Source organism: Gymnoscopelus microlampas (genome assembly GCF_963454915.1).
Source record: "Gymnoscopelus microlampas genome assembly, chromosome: 6".
In the NCBI taxonomy this organism is placed as follows: Eukaryota; Metazoa; Chordata; class Actinopteri; order Myctophiformes; family Myctophidae; genus Gymnoscopelus; species Gymnoscopelus microlampas.
In genome coordinates, this window is record NC_139943.1 from 25,109,825 (window position 1) to 25,135,456 (window position 25,632).

At 40.5% G+C, this 25,632-nt stretch overlaps 1 protein-coding gene across 1 annotated transcript; it reads left to right on the forward strand.

Moving 5' to 3' along the window:
• Positions 1 to 404: 404 nt before the first annotated feature.
• Positions 405 to 25,632, forward strand: parvaa (parvin, alpha a). The gene is made up of 13 exons (XM_084060315.1): positions 405 to 662; positions 7,230 to 7,319; positions 7,545 to 7,615; positions 7,728 to 7,830; positions 8,245 to 8,385; positions 10,571 to 10,686; positions 11,734 to 11,792; positions 13,788 to 13,807; positions 13,899 to 13,960; positions 14,333 to 14,401; positions 15,268 to 15,369; positions 18,753 to 18,825; positions 24,306 to 25,632. The coding sequence occupies exons 1-13, from the start codon at positions 521 to 523 to the stop codon at positions 24,380 to 24,382; spliced, it is 1,125 nt and encodes a 374-aa protein (XP_083916441.1). The 5' UTR covers positions 405 to 520; the 3' UTR covers positions 24,383 to 25,632.

The following is a 25,632-nucleotide window of genomic DNA, read 5'->3' on the forward strand; positions in this document are numbered from 1 at the left end:
TTGTAAATATTGATAGTTGCGTGTTGCGTTTTTTTGGGCTTGTTTTTAAAGTGTAATTATTTGGGCTTGCTTCCAATCTTTAAAAAAAATGTATCATTGTTTAAACCAGTTCTCATTTGCATGTCAAGGAAGCCCCAAATTAATGTATTTCTCTGCAGGCCCCATCCCATCTGAAAAAATGTATTCCAAAAAATATATTCCAAATATTTCACTTTTTCATTTCGATATCTTTTTGAAAATAACGCCTTAAATGCGACGCGTTATGAAGTTGTAGATCGGCTAATTTCAAATATCCAATAAAGTTCTCATGTGGCTCTAGTAGTGCCTTCTTTTGGGCTTGTTTTCATAGACCTGACGTCTTATTCCTCTCGCAAAACATGGCAACAACGCTTTAGGGAGTGGACAGTCTGTGGACATAGGGATTTCTCGACTGCCAAAGAACTTTTTTTCAGGGAGATCAGATCAACGCAACTTTTTCTGTACATTTATTCCCAATTTGGATTAAACCAAACCAGGACCAATGATGGCCTCATCGCCGCAGAAATCACCGTCTTCTCCCAAGTCTCCCAGCACCCCGAAGTCTCCTTCTTCCAGGAAGAAAGATGACTCGTTTCTGGGAAAACTTGGTGGAACTCTGGCCAGGAGGAAAAAAGCCAAAGAAGGTAAAATAGAGTTAGATCTTAAAAATGATGTGGACCAAAACTATCCAAACATTTGTGAACTTTTACTACTGGTGGATTAACTGTGACATAGAGTCTGATAAAAAATAAAATACATCTTACAGAGAGGGATACATAACATTGTATCTGTTTGTTGCACTGTCTGTCTGGGCAACGCTGATTTGTCTTTTTCCATGGGGCGGGTATTTAAGGAGGAAAAAAAGTTTGGATAAATAGTATTTTTTGACGAAGTGACGATTAGACATCATTATATAACTGGAATTCACTAAATAAATACGTGACGCGTACTCAGTGTAAAGTAACTTAGTACAACTCAAGTACTGTACTTTAGGACAATTTTGAGGTATTTTTTACTTAAAGGACGACTTCACCACTTTTCAACATATCTTCATATAATAGGTCCTCACTAATGCTCATGATAAAATGGTACTTTTTTTTTTCTAATCAGTCTGTGTCTCAGAGGAGGGCTGTAGACAGTTCAGAAACCCGTCTACCAGTGACATCATTGATGGGAAATCCAAGCTAATAGAAACTGCAGGCTTTGTATTCCTGGAAAGTTGCAATGCAATAATAGATCCCATTGTTCTCGCCTTAATAAAAATCTGAATTAAAAAATTGTAATCTTTTTGGGGGAAAAAAATCCTGCCTAACAATGATGTCATTGGTAGACAGGTTTCTGGACTGTCCACAGCCCTCCTATGAGACACAAACGAATTGTATCATTTTATCATGAGCATTAGTGAGGACCTATTATATGAAGATATGTTGAAAAGTGGTGAAGTCGTCCTTTAAGTATTTACATTTTTCAATACTTTTACTTCTACTCCACTACACCTCAGAGGAAAACATTTTACTCCAGTACAATTATATGAAAACTTTAGTTACTTGTTACTTTGTAGATTTTGATTATTATTACAAAACATACATTAACCACTTCAGCAATATTGTCCATTTGAAAATAGCAGATCTACAAGCGCACGAGAGCTTGTAGATCTGATCTTGTAGATCTGTTTTCATATTGTTTTCAAAAGATGTGTATACATTTTGAACTTGTGAAATGGGACATTCTGCACAACTTTTACTTTTGGTACTTTAAGTATATTTTGATGCCGATTCTTTTGTACTTCTACTATGTATATTTACATTGCAGTACTTACATTGCAGATACTTTTACTTAAGTAAAACATGTGAGTACTTCTTCCATCACTGCGCGTACTCCAGTCCTTTGAGACTTGTGTGGCTACGGGCTAAGTATGTCTACTACTACCCTACCATGTAGGGTATTGACTCACTACTAATGTAATAACTGAGGAATGAGACAAGAGTAAACACAGCCTGTCTGCAGCAGTAGGCTGGGCCTGCATGACAAACACAAGCCTTTACAATACTAAACTAGAAAAAGTGCTCCTCGGAGCACAGGTCTCCGCCAGGTCAGGTAGGTTATTGTGGCCTCCTGGTGGCACTATATTAGGCCAATGTGAAAAGGGTGCCATTTCTTATTAGGCATTGCATGGCAATCGGACACTGCATTCATGGCTTGAGGCATTTTTTGCAAAAAATGTGTTTTGCTAATTTAAACCTGCTGGTGGTGCTATAACAGGCCAATGTTAAAAGGGTGGCATTTGCTCCTCAACATAGTGTGAAGGTGCGTGCAAAGTTTGACCGCAATCGGACGGTACGTGCATGATTTGCGGAATTTTGTTCAAAACAAGCCACTACTGCAAACTTTAGATGTCAATCTTCCCAATGAGAATGGAATATTAAAAATCAAACACATCCGTCTTGATCACATGACTATGGAGATCATGTGTACCGATTTGCGTGAAATTTGGATAAAATTTCACGGAAATTGCATGCTGTGTTCATGATTTGAGGCATTTTGTTCAAAACTGAGTATTCCTGCAAACTTTGGAAGCCATTTTTAGCCAATCAGGATGGAATATGAAAATCTGAAAAACCTGTTTTGTTTAATGACTATAGAGATACTGTGTACTGATTAGCGGGATTTTTTGACAAAATCTGTAGGAGTACTGTCAAAAAATATGTTTTGCACAAATCAGCCTCCTGGTGGTGCTATAAAGGCCCATGTGAAAAAATTGCGGCAGAGGTTCTGAATTGGCCTGGCGGAGACAATAAAAACACACCAACATTCAGTGGTGGAAGAAGTAAACTCTGCAAAGTAACTAGTAACTAAAGTTTTCAAATAATTGTAGTTCAGTAAAAGTACAATATTTGCCTCTGAGATGTAGTGGAGTAAAAATATTAAACTGGAAATACTCCAGTAAAGTATAAATACCTCAAAATTGTACTTAAGTACAGTACTTGAGTAAATGTACTTAGTTACTTTACACCACTGTCAACCTTGATTCATTGATTTGACTCCCCTTAGCCTACTTGCAAGTTTTTTATTGACATGAATCTTGATGAATAATATACATCCATAATACTTTATTGGACTACCAGTGCCAATATGATATGTGTTAACAAAGAAACGTATGTAAATTAAAATCACGCCAAATATGAATACCTCAATGCCCATTTTGATTTGCAGCCATGATGCAAGCAAGCCAAGGTCTATTGGAAAGGCTCTGCTTTCTGGACTATGACATTTCATTGTTATTGGCCAGGTTTGTTATCATTGAATGAGTAAGCCTTGGTGGAGATTGGATGATTAGTTTGTGTCATCCGGGAGGCTGTTCAACAGCTGAGCCCCATTTTATATTTTATTCCTTCACAGTGCAGCATAGGCCACACACACACACACACACACACACACACACACACACACACACACACACACACACACACACACACACACACACACACACACACACACACACACACACACACACACACACACACACACACACACACATATTATACAGTGTGTGGGTAGGATGTCTGCATTGTGTCCTATGACTTGATGGAAAAGCCTGGGCTGCTCTCTCTTGTGTCAACCGTTGATTAAATTAAAGTCTGTGACGTTTATGACCATGGCTGCTAATGTACAGGAGAGCCTGAGAGGAGAGTGAGGCCATAACCTTGAAAAAGACTATAACGATTGCAAAAGAGAGAGAGGGGGATACAGAGAGAGAGAGAGCGAGAGAGAGAGAAAGAGAGATTGGAGCAGTGAAATAAAGATGTTAAAGATGGAAGGGGAGAGAGGAGAAGGTCAACTGAAGGGGAAGAAAAGGAGGGAAGGAATGAATGAATATGAGCTCGGTAGCAAAAGCCATCTGGCTAATAAAGACTTACTGCATCACAATGTTCTTCTATCCTTGAAGGATAACAACACCAGCCACTGCGTGCGGATGTTAACAATAGTTTTTGACGGGACTCGATTAGCTGTGAATATACTCAGGACAGATGATACATAAACAAAATAATTATATGAAAAATATTTCATTATCTGTGATTAGAACAACAGAGAAAAAAAAGCTACTTTGGTTGCGTTCGATGTCATTCGGTGTGGTAGGCCATATTTGTGGCTAGTTTAGTTGCGTTTCTATGCTCTTGAGGATGAGCAGCAGGACAGGAGGCGGGTGCGGTTAGCCAGGGGAGGATGCTGGAGGCTGGGGGATGAAGAGAGACAGAGATGGGCTGTGGATCACTCTGCCCTCCAGGTAGGACACCGTGTGTTGATTCTCTCATGGTACTGTATACTGATTTAACCCATTGAATCCGGGAACGCATGTCTGTCATTTTAGATTTCTTTGGCTATTCAAAAATAGCAGATATACAAGCTCATTTGTGCAAATCTTTGAATATATATATATATATTTTTTTAAGCGAACATTTGTAAAATATTTTGTTCCAGGGACAAATGTGGAATCAGAAGCAAAGATTTGAGTTACAATTGTTAGCTTTAAAAAAGATATACTCAAAGATTTGCACAACTTTTCACAATTTTTCTAAAATAGCAGATCTACAAGCTCATAGTGCGGCACGGTGTCGCGCTATGAGCTTGTATATCTGCTATTTTTAAATAGTCAAAGAAATCTAAAAATGACAGATGTGTTCCCGGATTCAATGGGTTAAAAGCATGCTCCAGGATAAACTATACGATTTCTCTTGGTGTCTTAGCAGTTGCAAGGCACACATTCCCATATGCACCCAGGAGCGTGAGCGTAGTAGTTGTGCAAGAAATCCCTTACAGGACTGAGAAGAGACTATGTTGTCTTTTGTTTCCTCTTTAATGTGCTTACATTTTACTGTCAAGAATATCCCAGAAAACGTACACAGAGTTATATTAGAGATAGCCTTGTCTGAAATCCATCTGCCCAAATTTGTAAATGCTAACAACTAGGGCTGGGCGATATGACTTCAAATCAATATCATGATTATTTTAAACGTTTGCCTCGATTAAAATTAATAAACGATTATTATCTTTTTAAATATAGTGAAAATAGCAGAGCTACAAGCTTGCAATTTCTGCTCATGGTGCCACCATTGTACGACACAGTATAAAATAAAATAGTACTTAAGTGGTTAATCAGAAGTCAATTAAAAACCTGTTTTAGTTTTTGTTGTCCTGATTCCTGTCGATTTGTGTCAAATATATATAAATAACCCTTGCTTCTCCATTATTCAGTTATTAGTTGGTTATTGGTTGTAAATAACGATTTCAATGTATTTTCGGTTAATTGCCCAGCCTCACTAACAACTGATATTTTGTCTAGATTTACTGGCGTACGGTATTGCAGTTAAATATGGTTGGTGTTATATCACATGCCTTTTGTCTATCACATGCCTTTTGTCTTCTTATGGAGTTATTCTTCTTTTCTTTTTACCATGGGCTTAAAAAATATAAACCGGTCCCTTTTGGATGTGCTCACTTATCTGTAGTGATGATGTCACTTCCTTGTTTTCATTTCAAGTAGCTCGCTGTGAGCTTGTAGATCGGTTATTTTTTAAATTGATTTTTTTGTTAATTGGTTAAAAGTCAAACTTTTCAATAAGAAATAGTTATTTGCTTACAGTGACCAGTAATAACACCGACTAGGAAAAGGCTCTGGGTTTGAACTTGGAAGTCATAGGGGGTGTTATAACCTTGTGTTGGAGGGGATATTGGATTTAGCAGACTCGCAGTTAGTGGTTGTTATATTCAATATTGGTGTCAAAATATCTTTTTTATAAAGACTGAGGCATCTGTCACTCGGTCAGAGTGTGTGTGTGTGTGTGTGTGTGTGTGTGTGTGTGTGTGTGTGTGTGTGTGTGTGTGTGTGTGTGTGTGTGTGTGTGTGTGTGTGTGTGTGTGTGTGTGTGTGTGTGTGTGTGTGTGTGTGTGTGTGTGTGTGTGTGTGTGTGTGTGTGGTGTTGATTAAGGGGATGTTACCCTGGGAGGGCAGAGAAATGTGCTGTGTGTGTGTGCTCCCAACACAGACTCATACATCTAATGATCAAATCTCCTCAGGTATCTGACACACTGAGAAGAATGGCATGCTGGGCAGGAAGCAACAGTAGTCTTTTCTGGGCTGATATAAGACAGCCCAATAGAAGCTTGGATGAGTGTGTTTTAAGGATGTGTTGGAAGATTTAGAGAGGCATCCAAACTACTTTTGAAAATGGTTGGCAATTAATAATGCTATCAAGCTTTCTTGTTGTGTTCCATTAACTGTGTGCACATGGATGGAGGCACCAGGTCTCAAGATGATTGGCCTATTAAGTTAAGTGGCAATATAAAAAGCCAGATTCGGCAGCCTTGTTCTGTCTGCGCCTTGGCCTGTTTATGAAACTGGATTTTAAATGCAAGTGTGTGTGTGTGTGTGTGTGTGTGTGTGTGTGTGTGTGTGTGTGTGTGTGTGTGTGTGTGTGTGTGTGTGTGTGTGTGTGTGTGTGTGTGTGTGTGTGTGTGTGTGTGTGTGTGTGTGTGTGTGTGTGTGTGTGTGTGTGAGAGAGACCGTTACCTGTGTAGTTAGGGTCGAGAGCTCCGTTCAGAACGTGTGCGCATTAGCTTACAAGTGGGCGTGCCTTCAGATCAGGAAGCAGGCCGCGCTTTACCCAATCAAATGTAGTGGGCGGGATTTACTGTCTGTGCGCTCCCTTCCCAATCAATCCCACTGAAAACAAGCCAAAACTCATTTAACAATAGCGTCCTTGAAGCAGACAAAACCACGGAAAGATATTCACATTTTAACTTGCTCTTTCATCATAGAAACAAGTGGACTTATAACCAAAATGATCCATGTTCTCTGGGAGAAGTGGTGTTAGTGTTCCGTGTAGAAATATTGTTAGTGGGAATGAAAACATAAGCGCACCACCGGAAGTGGAGCGCTGAGGGCAGACCAAAACCCCGGTTTCCTTGCGCACGGGTGCTGCTGTACATTGAGCTCGGCCCACAGCCAAGTGAAAGTGTAAAAAACAGCAGAGGGCGCTGTTTTTCCTTTTTATTTGGCGATGGGTTCCCAGATTGGGGTTGGAGTGACTGTTCACACCGCTAACAGTCACATCACTGACTGCTTTACCCGTGTCCATCCATACATGTTTGTTTTGTGTGTGCATGCTACAGAGCTTATCTAATGTAACGTCTGTATTCCCTCGCTCTCTTAGTATCTGAGCTTCAGGAGGAAGGCATGAATGCCATCAATCTTCCTCTCAGTCCCTCCCACTATGAGCTGGACCCTGAAGACACCATGCTTGGTAAGTGTTATTACTAACAGCACCTGTTGAACATAATTGTCTATGTAAACTCTCAACTATGACCTGTGTGTAGGTTACAGGTTGAATGGTTGATTTCAAATGTAATCTTAGCCTCTATGCATTTGCATAGATTCCCAATAATACTGAAATGAATTAATTCATTAGCCGCTGCTCCTCTCTTACTATATACAACATTGATGTTTTGTTTTTTGCTGTCCCTGCCAGAGGAGAATGAAGTGCGCACCATGGTGGACCCTAACTCCAAGAATGACCGCAAACTACAAGAGCTTATGAAAGTAATGCCTCTACTCTCCTTTATCCCTGTTTGGCTTTTCATCTAATAGTCATTATGGACATCTCTCATTCATACTATGACTTAAAGTATGCTTTCTTATTCTGCCCATGCAGGTGTTGATTGACTGGATCAATGATGTGTTGGTGGGGGAGAGGATCATTGTGAAGGACCTGGCTGAGGACCTGTTTGATGGACAGGTCCTGCAGAAACTCTTTGGTGAGGAGCTGAGCTGAAGTAAACATTTTATAGTTTATACAGCATGGGGTGCACCAGTAGCTGACTGGATAGTCCGTCCACCACATAATCACAGCATCCTGGTTCAACTCGGGCTGGCTGGAGACCTGTGTCCCTTCCTCTCTGCCCACAGTTTCCTGTCTAGCGTGTGTGTGTGTGTGTGTGTGTGTGTGTGTGTGTGTGTGTGTGTGTGTGTGTGTGTGTGTGTGTGTGTGTGTGTGTGTGTGTGTGTGTGTGTGTGTGTGTGTGTGTGTGTGTGTGTGTGTGTGTGTGTGTGTGTGTGTGTTGCTCTCCCATTTGCTGCTCTCTCTACCCTCATCCCTACTTAAGCTTTCTTCCCTTTAGTTTTGTGTAGAAATTGACAATTAGGTGTGCGTGTGTGTGTGTGTGTTACAGAAAAGCTGGAAGGAGATAAACTAAACGTGGCAGAGGTTACCCAGTCTGAGATTGCCCAGAAGCAGAAGCTCCAGACTGTCCTGGAACGCATCAATGACTCACTCAAACTCTCCACCAGGAGTATTCGCTGGAATGTTGACTGTAAGCGACCAGTTACAATATTGATAAGAGCCCAAACTCTCAATACATGTATCCATTTAGTAAGAATTACTATTTACTGCATGTGTTGCATGAGCCAGCTATTGCTGGTCAGCTGTCGTGTCATATTGAAATACGGTTTTTGGACAGGCACAAATCCTTAAAATGTATTGAATTTAATTTGTGAAATTCAAGGCCTAAAATTGTCTGGAATTGTAGGAGTTAGGGCATTGCAGTTGATCTGGGGCAGAATGAATGAGCGTGTTGCAGACAGACGAGTTTCACTCTGTTGTTTGTTTCCTGACTTATAGATACAGATTGCAGATACGGAAACCCATATAACAACATTACAGGGTACACTCGGCTTTGGTCGGTGGCGGTACGCTATGTGGCTGTGATCTGCATTTTAACTCAAAAGTAGCTCGCTATAGCTCGGATCTAATAGCGGAGGATGAGGTTCCAATCAGAGCTATACAGGTAGTATTGAGCTGATAACATCCGAAGCAGGTGTTTAGCAAGAAGTTCTTAGAGGAAGAGAAATGTCATAATTGGTTGAAACTATCAATCGATCCACTTTGTGGTTGGTTCTGAAGTTATTGAGACCCGAAAATCAATAAGTTGTAGGGTTGTCCTGACGGGTGTAGCAGGTCTGTGATTTGACATCCTGTGTCGAGATGGGACTCATGTTATTTAGTCAAATTACTGGTGTGCAAATGGTCCATTGTCTAATACAGTTTTTGAATGATCAGAAAGTATACTCTGAGTCTGTAGTACGGCTGTGTCCAAAAAGAACAGACCTACAAGCTAATAACACGTCGCAATCAAACTTTTGTTGTTCTGATTCAGTGTCGCCTAACAATGACCTCATCCATGACACAATCAATCAATCCATTTAAATTATTTTGAAGATATTTGAGAATAGCTGATCTACAAGCTCACAACGTGCCGCTCTAGATCGGCTATTTTAAAATGTTTTTCAAAGTAATGCCTAATATAATTAGTCATAAGGCATAAGATGTCGTGCAATATAGGGCCCCTAGACTTAAAGTGACAGTGCCCTTATTTAGCTCAATGGACAGTACAGAGTACAGACATCAACACCAATGTGTGAATATACTGTACTAACCAGTTTCTCCAATATTTAGCTAATTTTGCCAAACAAAAATGTGTCACTTGCCTTCTTCTGTCAATAGAATATTTGGAGGGCATAGTAATGACTCTAGTAGTGTTTAAAGATAAGCCAGAATACTGTATGTATCATTCACCAAATGAATTAATTGAAGTAAAGAAATTAAACAATGCAGTTATAGTGATATCAAGAAGGACCCATATCGATGAGCAGTATAGATAAGGATATTGATAATGAAAATGAATGATCCTAATCCCTGTAGTGTAGTTTGTCGATTTATTTTGACGCATTAATGGTATAATCTTTTACTTTTAGAGGTATTTAAAAGTCCTTAAATTTGTAATAAAAAAATTTGCAGATACCCTGGAGGCAGCAAAAGTAAAGAAAATGTGAAATATGTATGTTCCCTCAAGTAAAAAGCTTATTTTGTTCCTGTCTAAAGCAGCGTAAGAACACATTGAGTAACATGGAGTATAATTGATTTTGCTGCTTTTCGTCCTATTTGAGTAGCTTTCCCTTTTGTTTACGGCCATTATCATCCTCTGTTAAAAAACCTTATAAAAACACTTCATCTGATGTAACCTAATTGGGTCCCCTGATCCAGTGAACATCTGAAAGTATTTTAGAAGGCTTTTAGCTTGCTTTCTGTAATGTACATCTGATATGGCGCACAATCAAAGGCCTGCTTTGCCACTTAATTGAGGCTAAATTGTTTGCAAACAAAAGACATATCCTTCAGTATGTTCGATTAGACAGGTACATCCGGCTTGATATAACACACAGCCATTTTAGAACTAGAAGTGAACTGACATTCAACTTGTGAGAGGCATCAGTGGTTGCGAATATGTGGAGTGATACGCGGCAACTGAAATGAAATGGCACTAATAGATCACATTTATTATTGTTTAATTATTTGTTCTACATACAGTATATGTACAGTAATTCATCATCTCTGTTAGAAATTGGAAAGTATCTATTCATAGCTAGTGTTTTGTAATTACATTTTATATTCATTGTTTACTTTTGTTAATCTATTTCTGTCTGTCTTCCCCTCCATAGCGGTCCACGCTAAGAGTATAGTTGCCATCCTTCACCTGCTGGTGGCGCTGTCACAACACTTCAGAGCACCAATCAGATTGCCAGATCATGTGTCCATTCAAGTTGTGGTGGTCCAGGTGGGTGTTACTGTGTGTGTGTGTGTGTGTGTGTGTGTGTGTGTGTGTGTGTGTGTGTGTGTGTGTGTGTGTGTGTGTGTGTGTGTGTGTGTGTGTGTGTGTGTGTGTGTGTGTGTGTGTGTGTGTGTGTGTGTGTGTGTGTGTGTGTGTGTGTGTGTGTTAGAGATGCGCGGATCACGGTTTTAGCCGCGGTTGCCGCAGTTAACCGCGGTTTGGGTGGATTCGGGTCAATCAAATATAATTATGAATTAATATCGGATAAACCGCGGGTGAAATATTGCGAAATAAATTAATGACATCTAATATATCTATCCATAAAATAGCTAAATCTCTGCGTGCTTGTGTCTGTGTGAGTGTGTAGAGCATGCAGTCTCTGTGCGATGCGATCACAAAATGCATTGATTTAGCCTATGGAATCTCGGTGTGTCTTTTTTCTTTTTTTTTAACCGGTGCTGCGCTGAACAGCGCAGCAGAGCAGTGCACTCTGTATGTTGGATGCCGCATCTATGTTGGATGCCTGTATGCTGGATGCCTCACGGAGTCTGTATGTTGAGCGCAGCAGACCAGTGCGCTCTGCACCGGTTTAAAAAAAAGAAAAGACGCACGGACATTCCATAGGCTAAATCAAAGCATTTTGAGATCGCATCGCACGGCACAACTAATACTAAAACTAACGGGGAATACCAGAAAATAATAATATTTTGACATATGGGAAAAACGGTTGGTGCGGATATTTAAATTGGATAATATAATGATTGCGGTTGGATAACGGGTGGATAATTAATTTGTACATGCGGATTCGGGTGACGTAAGAGGCCATCCGCGCATCTCTAGTGTGTGTGTGTGTGTGTGTGTGTGTGTGTGTGTGTGTGTGTGTGTGTGTGTGTGTGTGTGTGTGTGATTGCTCCCATTACTGCTAATTCAGCTTTGAATTTCTGTCATATGTTATGGATATCCTGTTAATTTGTTAGTGTCCTGTTTCAAGCATTCCGCACAATGAAATGATAATAATACTTTTATACATTAATCCTCCTCACTGGCTTTCAGAAAAGAGAGGGGATCCTTCAGTCTAGACAGATTCAAGAGGAAATCACAGGAAACACAGAGTAAGTAATGGATGAGAGTCAATAACTGGTACAAAACAGAATCATGTGTACTATGTAAGTGATAAAGCACAACCGGTTGTCCCGATATATAAATATAATATAATGAAGAGCTGCACCCATTTTAGATTTGATCTAAAAAGCATTATTTTATACTTTGGCTATTTAAAAATAGCAGATCTACAACCCACGCGTTGCGGCACAACAGCCTTCTTTCGGGTATGCACAGACAGACGGACGGCAGCCAAACAGGAATGAGTATTTCCTTTTGCCATGGTATAAAACTCTTTAATACGCACCTTATATTTTGGACCATATTTTTTCTTATTACTCTGGAAAGTAAATCATTGTATTCTTCTATTGTCTTATATAACTCATGGTGCCATTGTCATTTACCATGTAGACATATAGTATAGTGTATAGAAGGTGCAATTGCTAGCCAACACCCTGATGAAAGTCAGGACTGAAAGATGCACACCTTGGACAGTACAGAATACTGCTGGGCAAGACCTTTGGCAAAGTTGTCCATCTACATTGCTACATGGTGTACATTTAGCTAATAATCTTGTAACTACAGTGCAGTACAGTATTATTATGTATATTTTTTTATACATTTTAACAAATACGATTAACCTTTTCTTGGGGAAAAAAAACTGCATAATCGAGAGATTTTAATTTATTTGTGAACAGGAACAGTTAATGACAACAGTGGGACTTCAAACGTTTGGTGTATACCAGCCCCTCACCCTAAAATACTATTATTATTATTTTAATTATTGGTTGCATAGATGTGCAATTGTAACTATAGAAGAGATGTGATGTCACCGTTAGCTAAGGCATTAATCTTTTTAACACACACACACACACACACACACACACACACACACACACACACACACACACACACACACACACACACACACACACACACAGAGCACCTTTCTCACTCCAAGGCAGTCCTGCAGGCTGACAGCAGCAGCTGGGGTGATAACGACAGGCCAACATACACATACACAAACACACATTTTGTCATGGTAGAAATTCTGTTAATAACACACACACACACACACACACACACACACACACACACACACACACGGTCACAGTGGAAATGTGGTTATTACCATAACACCAGGACCATTGCCCAGGCCTGCCTACTTCTGCCATCACAGATTACTGTGTGTGTGTGTGTGTGTGTGTGTGTGTGTGTGTGTGTGTGTGTGTGTGTGTGTGTGTGTGTGTGTGTGTGTGTGTGTGTGTGTGTGTGTGTGTGTGTGTGTGTGTGTGTGTACGCTTTCACATGCACACGCATGTGTGTGGCTGTTGTGTGTGTGTGTGTGTGTGTATATAAGCCCATGCCATGTCTTGCTGGCCTGTCCATTGTGATATCTGGTCCGGGGGGGCATTTGACACTGCAGTAATCCTTGTGTTCTACACCAAGTGACCCCTCAAACAATAATATTCTTCTATGTGGCAACATTGTAATAACAAGACATGCAGCGGGAACCCTGTGTGGATAGTGAAAGCTAGTCGTCATCCATTGTATTAATACCCAACAGTGTTTTTCTGTCGTTGATATCAGAGTAATGTGGCATCATGTGCGGCTATAATAACATAACAATCATACCCATGGTAGGGCTGTTGTCTATGTAATGGGAATGCCCAAGGAGGCACACTTACACAGTAAAATCCTCAGTGTTCATTTAACTCTTAAGAGTTACAAATGGAAACATTAACACTGAGGATTTGACTGTGTACTGTACAGTATGTCTATTGTTAATGTTAAGGTATGTTGCATTGTTGGTGCTCATTCTGCTGAGACAAGCTTTCCATATTCAACATTCCTCTGTGGTTAAGCTGAATGCTTTTCTGGATTGTTGTTTATACATTTGTTTTTAAAATGCCAAATTTAACGAACCTATTTTGTGTTTATTTGTATCTCACTTTCTGTTTTTCTATTCTCTTTCTTTCCCCCCCAATCTCTCCTCCATCTCTTAGGGCGTTCTCTGGGAGGCATGGTATGTTGTGAATTACTTTTCGTTTTAGTTTTTCAACCATTTATGTTTGTTCTGTTTTTGTGATCGTTTATTGTCTATTTCTTCTCTTTAGAACGTGACGCTTTTGACACTTTGTTTGACCATGCACCAGACAAGCTGAATGTTGTCAAAAAGGTACTGTGTTCATGCGTGCATGCATGAGCGTGCACGTGTGTGTGTGTGCAATTGTATTACTAGAGACTAGTAGAGAAATCGACATTTTCCTGGTTCTCACAAGAGGAATAGTTGTTTTTATGCTTATAAAATATTTTTTGAGATAAGATTACAATTGGGAAAATATATATATTATTTTTATGTCCTCACAAGTACAGTAATTCAAATGTGTGTGTGCGCACATGCATGTGTGAGTATGCTATCTCTCTTTATGTAAGTGGTATGTAATTGTGTAATGTTAATATTGTGTGTACAGGTCACTGTGCACGTGTCCATCTGAGTGAGTGTTTTGCTAGCCTGTCTGTGACAGAGTTGTCCTTCATGTTTCCTCAGACACTGATTACATTTGTGAACAAACATCTGAACAAGCTCAATCTGGAGGTGTCTGAACTAGACACACAGGTAGGACACATACACAAACACACATTTCCACATACAGGAAAATAAAACAAACGGCACATTTTATGTTTATAACCAAATTAATTCAAGTTTATTACCAAATAAGTCCTGCATGAACATCTTATGTTGTGCAGAGACACCTTGGTATTGATATTGATTTTCAATACTTAATTATGTAAATGGTGATATTAATGAGCTATCATTGAAGTTAACATTGTGACGAGTGAGAGGTGATGGATACGAGCCTACAAGATTTATGCGGGGGGGATACTGAAATGCAATTTCATTTTACATTCATTCCCAACAATTTTGAAAAGGTTGTGTAACAATGTATTTAAATTGTTTTATTCAGAAAGAGAAATGTAATATTATATACACATTATATATGTGTGTAAAATGAACTTCCCTGAGGAAGGCTGGCAGCTCCTCCCATAGGGCTTTTCATCCATCCCAGTGTTTGAATCCGAGATATAGAAACTAGATACCTCATTGGCCTCTGCAGTTCATTGGAGCGACCTGTATCAAATACAAGGCTCTTCTGCAGGGGAAGCTGCTACTCAAAGTGACTACTGGCCAATCACAGTGCGTTGACTACTGGCCAATCACAGCGCGTCTTTTCCAGGACTTGTAAGAATCTAGTTGTCCCGCCCCCACCTGCCTCTGATTGGCCTACCGAACGCCCCCTTCTGTGACGCACGCGGAAGTTTCCCGCTAGCCCCTGCGGAAGCGGAAGCGCGCCAGAGATACAGGCGCTTCAGAGCCGGAGGAGGCGTCTACCTTTTATATGTCTATGGTTTCAATAATGGGGAACTTATTTACAATAGGCCTACAATATATACGGTAGTTGAGTGGTTGTGATGCACTTTAAGTTTGCAGATGGTGTGTACCTGGTGTTACTGATGGGTCTGCTGGAGGGATACTTCGTCCCTCTTTACAACTTCTTCCTCACACCAGAAAACTTTGACCAAAAGGTAGTACTTTTTTTTTTAAATGTTATAAAGTTGTTGCTTTGAATACCGTTATAATACTGAAGCCCATTTCCCACTGGCATGTAAAGCTGTCAATCAACTGGCAATGTTCCATGTTGGCATCATGGGAAGAGGAGCTGCATGGCGATTACAGTTTTATTTTTGCTCAATCTCCCCACTCTCGACCTTGTATCGTTTTACATAACATTTCCCACGCAATTGTTTTTTAATGAATAAAACTGCTTCATAAAGAGCAGTGTTTTTAACTGAGATGTTATCTTGCCTGCATAGATCATCAACAATAGCCTATGTAAGTTCTCTCTCTCGCTCTCGTGCTCTCTCTCTGCGTCTGCTCTCCATGAATGGGGGAAAGGTGTATAATTCACCCCACTCGACTTCCCCATAAATATGGGGGAACTCTTCATTTCTCCACCGTCCTGTTAATTCTGAACACATTGATTTTTGATATACTTACAGTTCTTGGATAATTAGCAGCATCACATGGTTTTTAAACCCAGGTTCATACACCATCTTAGATTAGGAGAGCTGAGTTTAGGTCCACCTGAACAGGTGTCATAAATCATGGGTTGTTGAACTTGTCAGATAGGAACACATGAAGAAATGGTCCCCTTGCATTGGGTACTTAGTTCATTAAATAACATTACAATGGTTCTCCTGTAGGGCCACACCAGAAACGGGACCTTGGTCCATCTGTGTTTCTGACTTGTAGTTGTAAGAAACACTATCTTAAATCAATACTCCATTTTGAAGAAGCCTTAAGCACTCAAGAGCCAGTACTCCTACAATGAGTGGACTGATAAATGCCATCCATTGTCCCCAGAGTCAATTCTGTGCACAGCCATCCCTTTCTCTCCATCGGCCTCTGTAGTACTATGGTATTCTGAACAGGCAGTCTGCAGGGACGCCACAGAAACCTTGTGTTTGGGTCCTGTCCAGTGGGCTTTGCCAACTTGCGAGAGCAGAATGGGCATCAGTACTACAGTGCACACAATGCGCGTGTGCACACACACACACACACACACACACACACACACACACACACACACACACACACACACACACACACACACACACACACACACACACACACACACACACACACACACACACACACACACACACACAGACTTGGCCAGATAGAACAGGCACTAGCCCCACAGCATCTGTAATCTCCTATTGCACAGGGAAATGTTGGAGTGGCTAGGGGGTTTAACTCTATTACTCCGTGTGTGAGAGTAGCATATAAGGGCCTAGGGGGGCTATTGATGATAGGATGGGGGTAGGGGGTACAATGAAGGTAGCAAAACAGCACTCGTCCACTGGTTTAATATCTTGTTTGAATATGTTTAGTTGAGTGACACTCCTCTTTTCAATTTTTACTGTATTAGACATACAGTAGTAAGCCTCTCATTCCACACTTCATTAGAGTACTTCACAATAAGACATGCACACATGCACAGACATAATGGTCAGATAATACAACTCCCATATTTACATCTCAAACGCTCTGTCTTAGCTCTCTCACTAAATCACTGTTGTAGTTGCATCAGTGCCTCAATACATCTCACCATTAACTCATCCACTGCCTCTGACGTAAAAAACGTAATTTTTTCCAATTACCAAATCTGCCACTGACGTAAAAAACGTAATTTTGATTAATCATTTTTTAAAACAAGATCTCACCGTCCTTCATCTCTCGAAGGGAAGCATTTCATTGTAGCACACCCGGATACGGAAATACGTCATATCAAAGATTTTCGCTCCCGCCCACTTCCTGTTTGTGTTCCGCTTTCAAACGCCATTATCTCGGCTTTGCATTTCTCCGTCGAGTAACACTGTTTCGCGTCGCTGTTTTGAAACTGCTACTGCTGCAAAATGGAATGTCGCCGATTGAAAATGTCTTCTCTGGGCCACTCACACAACTACCCTGTGTGTCTACAAACAGTTGAACACGCGATCATAAGGGATTTAGCGAGGTCTGTGGCGAGGTGGAAAAAGAAAGTGAGTTTTCCGTTCTGATGGCCATGCATGGTGTTTAACGCTGGGCTGGAGGAGAAGGGCTCCGCCTCGACCGTAATGTTTGTTGTCTGAGCGACGTGCACGACTTGTCTGTGTGTTTAGAAACGACTGGACTTGCGATCATAATGAAAAAAAAAAAATTGTGAATTTTTAAACAATTTTATAAAAAACACTAAATCGCTGGCAGTGGGCAAACACAGCCAGAAATAAGTCTGGCAGGGAATGAGTTAAGGCAATTGGCCAATACACTATTTCACTTCTCATAGTGTTCACACAATGCAAAACAGTTAACGCAGTCGTCATAATGTATATGCAATTCTCATTCCACATTGACATTCCAGTCAAAACTTTTTATGTACGGTACATAAAAATGTACACAGGGACACACAGAGGACACACAGGCAGAGAAGAGAGAATGGATGTCCAGCATTGGATTGGTTGTGCAACAGTGGAAAATAATAATAACAATAAATAACGATGCTATAGATTAAAGAGATGGGTAATAAACAACAAAAGGTGTACACATTTGATGACATAATTGTAACAATTGACTGGCTTAGTGACTTTTGACGCATGTGGTTATCATAGCATTGTTTAGTTTCTTTTGCACGGTTTTATGAGGCTAGAGTTTCAGGAAACGCATCCAAGCGACTTGCTACTGCTAAAACCTTAAATATGAAGGAAATCATCTTGCCTGCTATATGCTATACACAGAGGAGCTGATTTATCTAGTTAAAATGGCATCTGTTCCAAAAACATAGCTGTTACCCAGCCACAAATTTGACCAGTGTTACACATTATTGGTCTCTGAAAAAGGTTCAGCACGCAGTTATTTGAAAACCATTTATCTTCGGAGCGTAGCTATGTGAGGGAACATACCGCTCTCCTAAACTTTGTATGTCATCTGCAGTCACAACACAAAAAACTGGTTAGAAATCTCAGATGTAAGGTTCTATTTAAGTGATACATTCAAAGTGCAACAAAGCTTTTGATAAACGAGGGGGCAGAGTGTTTGTGCAGCTGCTGAAGGCTTATGGCCTTACAGTACAGAACTGTGCTATGTTTGCCCACATAGGAAGCGGTGGTAGATGGATTGAATTGACCCTGAGCGTATTGTGGTTTTTATCGACCTGTTCCCACATTCTCTTATCACTGTGGAATTGTCTGTGTACCCATATGATTGTACCTGTTCACCTGAACCTGTTTGTGTGTGTGTATCTGTGTATACACATAAGTGTGTGTCTGTGTGTGTTCATGTACTTTTGTGTGCAAACATTTTAAATGCATGTGTACATTAGCTAGCTTGCTTATTCATTGTACCTAACAGCCTTGTCTGCCTCTCTCAGGTCCACAATGTGTCCTTCTCTTTTGAGCTGATGCAGGATGGTGGTTTGGAGAAACCCAAACCCAGACCCGAGGGTAAGAATTCCTATTCTTTTTCCTTTTTTAAATTGTTTTTGTGTACCATTTCTCTCTTTAGTATATATTGTAGGCTTAGGTCATGCTGAGCTACAATATGTAGTCGTATGTACAGTAAGAGATAAAGTGGCATTCAACAAAGGTCATGAGCCAGATAAGATTATATCATATCCCTTAGCAAGCTTCGAATGCACATGTGGAGATTTCTTCAGTTTATCTTCTGTTTATACACATAGATTCTTAACGAGTAGGACGTTTCATATTAGCACACTTGGCACATTTCTTCTTATAACATGATTAAAAATCGAAGTCCATATGTGGTATATGTTAACCGTACACGTGTACAATGGCAGGATGGACAAAAAAAAGATGATTATATAACCACTTATGATGCTGCATTCACACCGGCAGATACAGAAGATACAAAGCTACACAGGATATTTGTATCTTTGTAGCTGAAGTTGAAACCAGCTCAACTTTCTTGTAGCGTTGTAGCTGCTTTTGTAGCAGCTACAAATGTCGGATGTATCTTTGTATGTTCATGTCACTGACTTCCATTGAAAAAGAATGTTAGCCTGTATCTTTGTAGCTGCCAGTGTGAACGCAGCATTAAGCTCTATTTTATACTTGTATGATTGTCGTGAGCTTGTAGATTTTTCTGCCTATAATGGCATGCCCAAAATCGCGGTTGAAAGTGTTTTTTTTTAAGTATTTTTCAACTTGAAGTAGTAATCATAGGAACAATGGTAGCCCAAAACCAACTTCTCTATTAGGCTCTAGCTAAAACAGCTAATACTAGTTGTACCTGCTAACTAGTATTGTCTGGGTACCTGTATGACAAGTTTGTTGATGTGGAAGCGGGTGCGGTGTAACTTGAGATAAGTGATCAGGATTAGATTTCATTCAAAAACAAGTAAAAAAGGAGAAAAGGGGCCCCAACCCAAATGTTCAACGAAAAGTGAAGTGTAGCTTCAATCCATGAAATCGGATGGAATCGGATGATGGATATTTGAAAATGTCATAAAATGTGTTGTAAACACAGAAAAATGTCCTCAAGTTTCCTCTGTCCTCAGTAGGACATGCGATGTAAAGTGTGGACGAAGGACAATGCTGGTACCTTCCTTCCAAACTGAAGGCCCCTTCTAAACACAGAGTGCAATAAAAAATATTGTCGCTATGCTTTCTATCCATTAATTCATGAAACCTGTCCTGGGCATAACTCGGGTACTGGCACTGGGTAATCGGACAACGGGTACAGTGACAAAAAGTACAACCGGTATTGCATACACGAGTGGGCATGTATTCCCAACTTGCATTGCTCTCGACTTGCATTGTTCCAGAGTAGGCCGGTGCCCTTTTTATAAATAGATTGATTGTATATAAATTAATACATAAATAAATACATTGATTGATAAATACATTGATTGTAATGTCTAACTTTATTAGTACTGTGGTAATAGATACCGCACTGGGTACTCCAACAGGTAGTCCTACAGCAAGTACAACAGGTTCAACGGGTATAGCTAGGCAGATACCGGGAATAATCGTTCACTTCCGGATAAAAGCGCCAAAATTGGTACACATACTCCTTGGGTAGTACTGTTTTGATAAAACCCGTTAGCCACCTGAAAATTCAAGATGGCGGCCATTTTTCAAGATGGCCGCCATTGAATATACAGTAATATTACATTTCCCAACAAAATCCCATAGATACAAGCGCCAAAATTGGCAAACATACTCCTTGGGTATTGCTCTTTTGATAAAAACCAAAGATTTTAAGATGGTGGCCATTTTTCAAGATGGCCACCATTGAATATACAGTAATTCGCAGTAATTTCACAATAAAATGTCATAGATATGCACCAAAATTGGCACACACACTCTTTGGGTATTGCTCTTTTGATGAAACCTGTTACCCATGTAAAAATTAAAGATGGCAGCCATTTCTCAAGATGGCCACCATTGTACAGTAGGCTATATACAGTCAAATCACATTTAGAAGTAAAATAGCTTAGAAGCAAGCACCAAAATTGGCTCATATACCATTCTTTTAATAACATATTAGCAGCCACCTAAAAATTCAAGATGGTGGCCCTTTTTCAAGATGGCTGCCATTTAATATACAGTATTGCTACATTTTGCAATAAAATCACATAGATTAGCGCTGAGAGACAAGCGGATCTTGCAAGTGTAGATTACAAGTAGTAATAGCGCCCTGGGATCACCCTTCGTCTAGTCTCTACCCTTCGACCTGTTTGGCTTGGGTAACCCTGCCAGGAGTACAAGACTCTGCCGACATAGTTCTAGGGGTCATGGACACATGCAAACTGCCCCACCACGTGCTCCTTCAGCGCTGATCGGGTTGGAGGAATGGCTTCATATGGTCTCTGCTTCCGAGCAAACATGTCCAACCTTGCATCATCAACACCTTCAGCTGCGCTTGATCTGTCATACATCATGAGCGAACTCTCTCTCCTCCATCCTGATACTCCTGGACCTGTCTGCAGCGTTCGACACAGTGAACCATCAGATCCTCCTCTCCACCCTTAAGGGGATGGGTGTCTCAGGCTCTGCACTCTCCCTGTTTGCATCCTACCTGATGGGTCGCTCCTACCAGGTGATGCTGAGAGGGTCTGTATCAGAACCACACAGACTCACTACTGGGGTTCCCCAAGGCTCGGTTCTGGGTCCTCTTCTTTTCTCTTTCTACACTACAACTCTTGGTGCTGTCATCCACTCCCATGGCTTTTCCTACCACTGCTATGCCGATGACACCCAGCTGATCCTCTCATTCCCCCCCTCTGACACACAAGTGGAGGCACGCATTGCTGCTTGTCTGGCTGACATCTCGGAGTGGATGTCGACGCACCACCTGAAGCTCAACCTGGACAAGACCGAGCTGATGTTCCTCCCGGGGAAGGGCTGTCCGCACCGAGACATGGCCATCACCATTGATAATGCTGTGGTGACGTCAACTTGGACTGCGAAGAGTCTGGGTGTGACCCTGGACGATCAACTGTCGTTCTCGGCAAACATCGCATCAGTGACACGGTCCTGCAGATTCCTCCTCTACAACATCAGGAGTATTCGCCCCTTCCTCACGGAGAAGGCAGCCCAGGTGCTCATCCAGGCTCTTGTCATCTCCCGCCTGGACTACTGCAACTCCCTCCTGGCTGGTGCTCCGGCATCTGCCATCAGACCTCTGGAGCTTGTTCAGAAAGCTGCAGCTCGTCTGGTGTTCAACCGCCCCAAGTTCTCCCACACAACTATCCTTCTCCGTTCTCTACACTGGCTCCCCGTAGCAGCTCGGATCCAGTTTAAAACCCTGGTGCTAGCCTATAGGGCAGTGAAAGGAACAGCTCCTTCTTACCTCCGGGCTATGGTCGATGCCTACACCCCTGCCCGACCACTTCGGTCTGCCACCTCGGGGCGACTGATTGCCTCGTCACTCAAGGGTCCTTCTGGTTGATCGACACGGTCACGACTTTTTTCTGTTCTGGCCCCACAGTGGTGGAATGAACTTCCCACTGATGTCAGGACAGCAGAGTCACTGCCCATCTTTCGCCGCAGGCTGAAAACACTACCCTTCCTCTTTGTCTTGTACAAGAAAATGCTACACATAATAGACTTATAACATAGCATGATCCCCTAATTTAGCAGAAGATTAGGATTCCGGGGCTGATATATGGTACAAGGAAGCCAGTGAAGTCAGTCCATGGGTCCAGATTCAGATTCTACATAGTGAAAAATGTATGATTTGACACCAAGATTACTCAAATAGGACATATTATGGTGATTTTATTCAGAAATGCATTATTAGTGTATATTCAATGGCGGCCACCTTGCAAAATGGCCGCCATCTTGAATTTTTAGGTGGCTGCTAAAATATTATTAAAAGAATGGTATATGAGCCAATTTTGGTGCTTGCTTCTAAGCTATTTTACTTCTAAATGTGATTTGACTGTATATAGCCTACTGTACAATGGTGGCCATCTTGAAAAATGGCTGCCATCTTGAATTTTTACATGGGTAACAGGTGTCATCAAAAGAGCAATACCCAAAGAGTGTGTGTGCCAATTTTGGTGCATATCCATGACATTTTATTGTGAAATTACTGCGAATTACTGTATATTCAATGGTGGCCATCTTGAAAAATGGCCACCATCTTAAAATCTTTGGTTTTTATCAAAAGAGCAATACCCAAGGAGTATGTTTGCCAATTTTGGCGCTTGTATCTATGGGATTTTGTTGGGAAATGTAATATTACTGTATATTCAATGGCGGCCATCTTGAAAAATGGCCGCCATCTTGAATTTTCAGGTGGCTAACGGGTTTTATCAAAACAGTACTACCCAAGGAGTATGTGTACCAATTTTGGCGCTTTTATCCGGAAGTGAACGATTCGCCTGTTTTTCGCCTGTTATCTGCCTAGCTAGTATGGCATAACCGGGTAGGGCATACATTCCCAACTTGCTCCCAGCTTATATCGTTTGGTACTTGAGTGGACTAGTAGCTAGTATTATACTAAAGCTAGCATCTAGTATTTCAAAAACGGCAAGAAGTGCATTCTCAAACACAAGTTATCACATGCTCAATTGTGGCATGAACATTTCTGATAAAGGCCTTGGAGGGACCCAGCCAAAATGATCTGTCCAGGGGCCACAGGACCGTACTTAATTCTAGAGACATTCAGTGACTCTAGATTGCTAGAACATCTTCCAGAACAGATCTACATACTACCTTCCGGCCGTTTTCAGCAGGCGCGCTGGAAGTCATTTATTCCAAGGGGGGCTGGGGCTGGGCGGGGGACTTGTGCGATTTTTTTAAACATGTTTTTCGCGTTTTTTTCACCTTTTCCACTTTTTTTCACCTTTTTCAGCAAATATTGTATTCTCCAAAGTTAAATACACCATTGTTCTAATATATATGTGTGTGTGTATAGACTTTAAAAATGATATGTATTCTTTTAATTTACAAAAAAAAAAAAAACTTTTTCTTTTGCTTCCCAACACCAGGGGACTGCAGCCCCCATAGCCCCCTTCCCGCGCCACTGGTTTTCAGTAAGCCCACACCGCCAATGACGTCTTTTGACGTCTCTTAAAAAAAAAGGAACTAAGAGATAACGCTATCCAAAAAGTTGCTGCTCCATTCACTTCAATGTTAAAAAATAAACAGAGAAAACATTTTTTTGCTGTGTTTTACCATGTATTTTTGAGTGAAAGATGCTATTTTCAAACATAAAACAAATATCAACGAGGTCACAATGACCTTGTTGACATTTGTGAAACCACACCTGACAACCCTCAGTGATTAGCAACCATCAGGGGATCAATCATACTGGAGGTAAATATTCTGTGACAATTGAAAAGGTAAGATAATTGCAAAATCCTGGCAGAGGCTTGATCAGCTATTTTGGCAAGCAACATCGTCATACGATGAAATATTTATCAGGCTTAAGTCTGTCATCCTTTCTTTTTCAGATATTGTGAACTGTGACCTAAAGTCAACCCTTCGCGTCCTCTACAACCTCTTCACCAGGTACAGGAACGTGGAGTAAACGCCACATCTTGCCAGGGTGAAAACGTTATACCATGGACCACATTCTAAAGCTTTTTAATCACAAAATGTCTTTTTTTCCACTCCTTCAGTTTTATATGGAAAAAAACATTGTTTTTTACCTAATTACTTGCATCAAAAGGACCCTTATTCTGTGTTGGATTATTATCCATCCAAGAATGTTCAGTTATTTTGACTGCCAAGTTTTTTGTGTGTACATTTGAACTGTACTGTATTTCCTACATGTTTGTTGTGCTCTCATTGTACTGTATCTTAGACATTTCCATGCTGCTTGGCAGAAATCATGTATACACAAACATCATTTATAAATGAATGATAAGTGATGTTAATAAAAGTTTTTGTTACCGAAGTCATTAATTAGGACTTTTTTGTCAATTGGTAGTCATCATGTTATTCCTCTTCTTTTTTTTTTTACTCTGCATTAATGATGTGAGGATAGACTATCTTTTCATCTTTTTATCCAATAAAAATATATATTTGTATTTATTGTACATTTGGATATGCTTGTTCACTCGTTTCCTACAGTAAATTATTTTATCTGTTTCCGGTCATTCACAAGTGCCTTTAATTTAAATGTGTATACTGTCTACATACCCAAGATAGTTTGAAAATAGCAGATCTATATGCTCACAACGTGTTGTGAGCTTGTAGATCAGCTATTTTCAAATGGCCGATGGTTAAACTGATTTTGTTCTGGCATTTTGTTTTATAATGCAATTTTGGGTCATGGGTGGGATGGCCGACTTAAATCATTTTGCTGGGGAACCCCTTCAAGGACCCCTGGTGGTCCCCAGACCCCACTTTGAGAACCACTGATTTATGGCATGTAACTTCTTAAAAGTTTTGTCTGAACTTATAGATGTTTTTACACAATCTCCAGTGACGTACAAAATGACAGCCTGTTAAAGAAAAAAGCTTTCCACATTCGACAATAGTAATTATGTAATTATATAAATATTGTAATACCCCCAAAATGCATTGATATAATACATACTGCACATAAAGAGTATATTCTCTGGTATTGTGTGAATAACGCCATATTATACAGTAGTACTTAATTCTTACCTATCTAGAAGACAAATGTAATACAGCTGAATATTATACTCTGTGCTTTTGAGGTTTGAATAATGTTGCATTTTGTACTTGGCTGAAAATGTGTTGGTTGAGCATTCACAACCATGTATCTTTTAAAGGTTTGCTGCAACCATTCTATATGTATTCAATAAAACG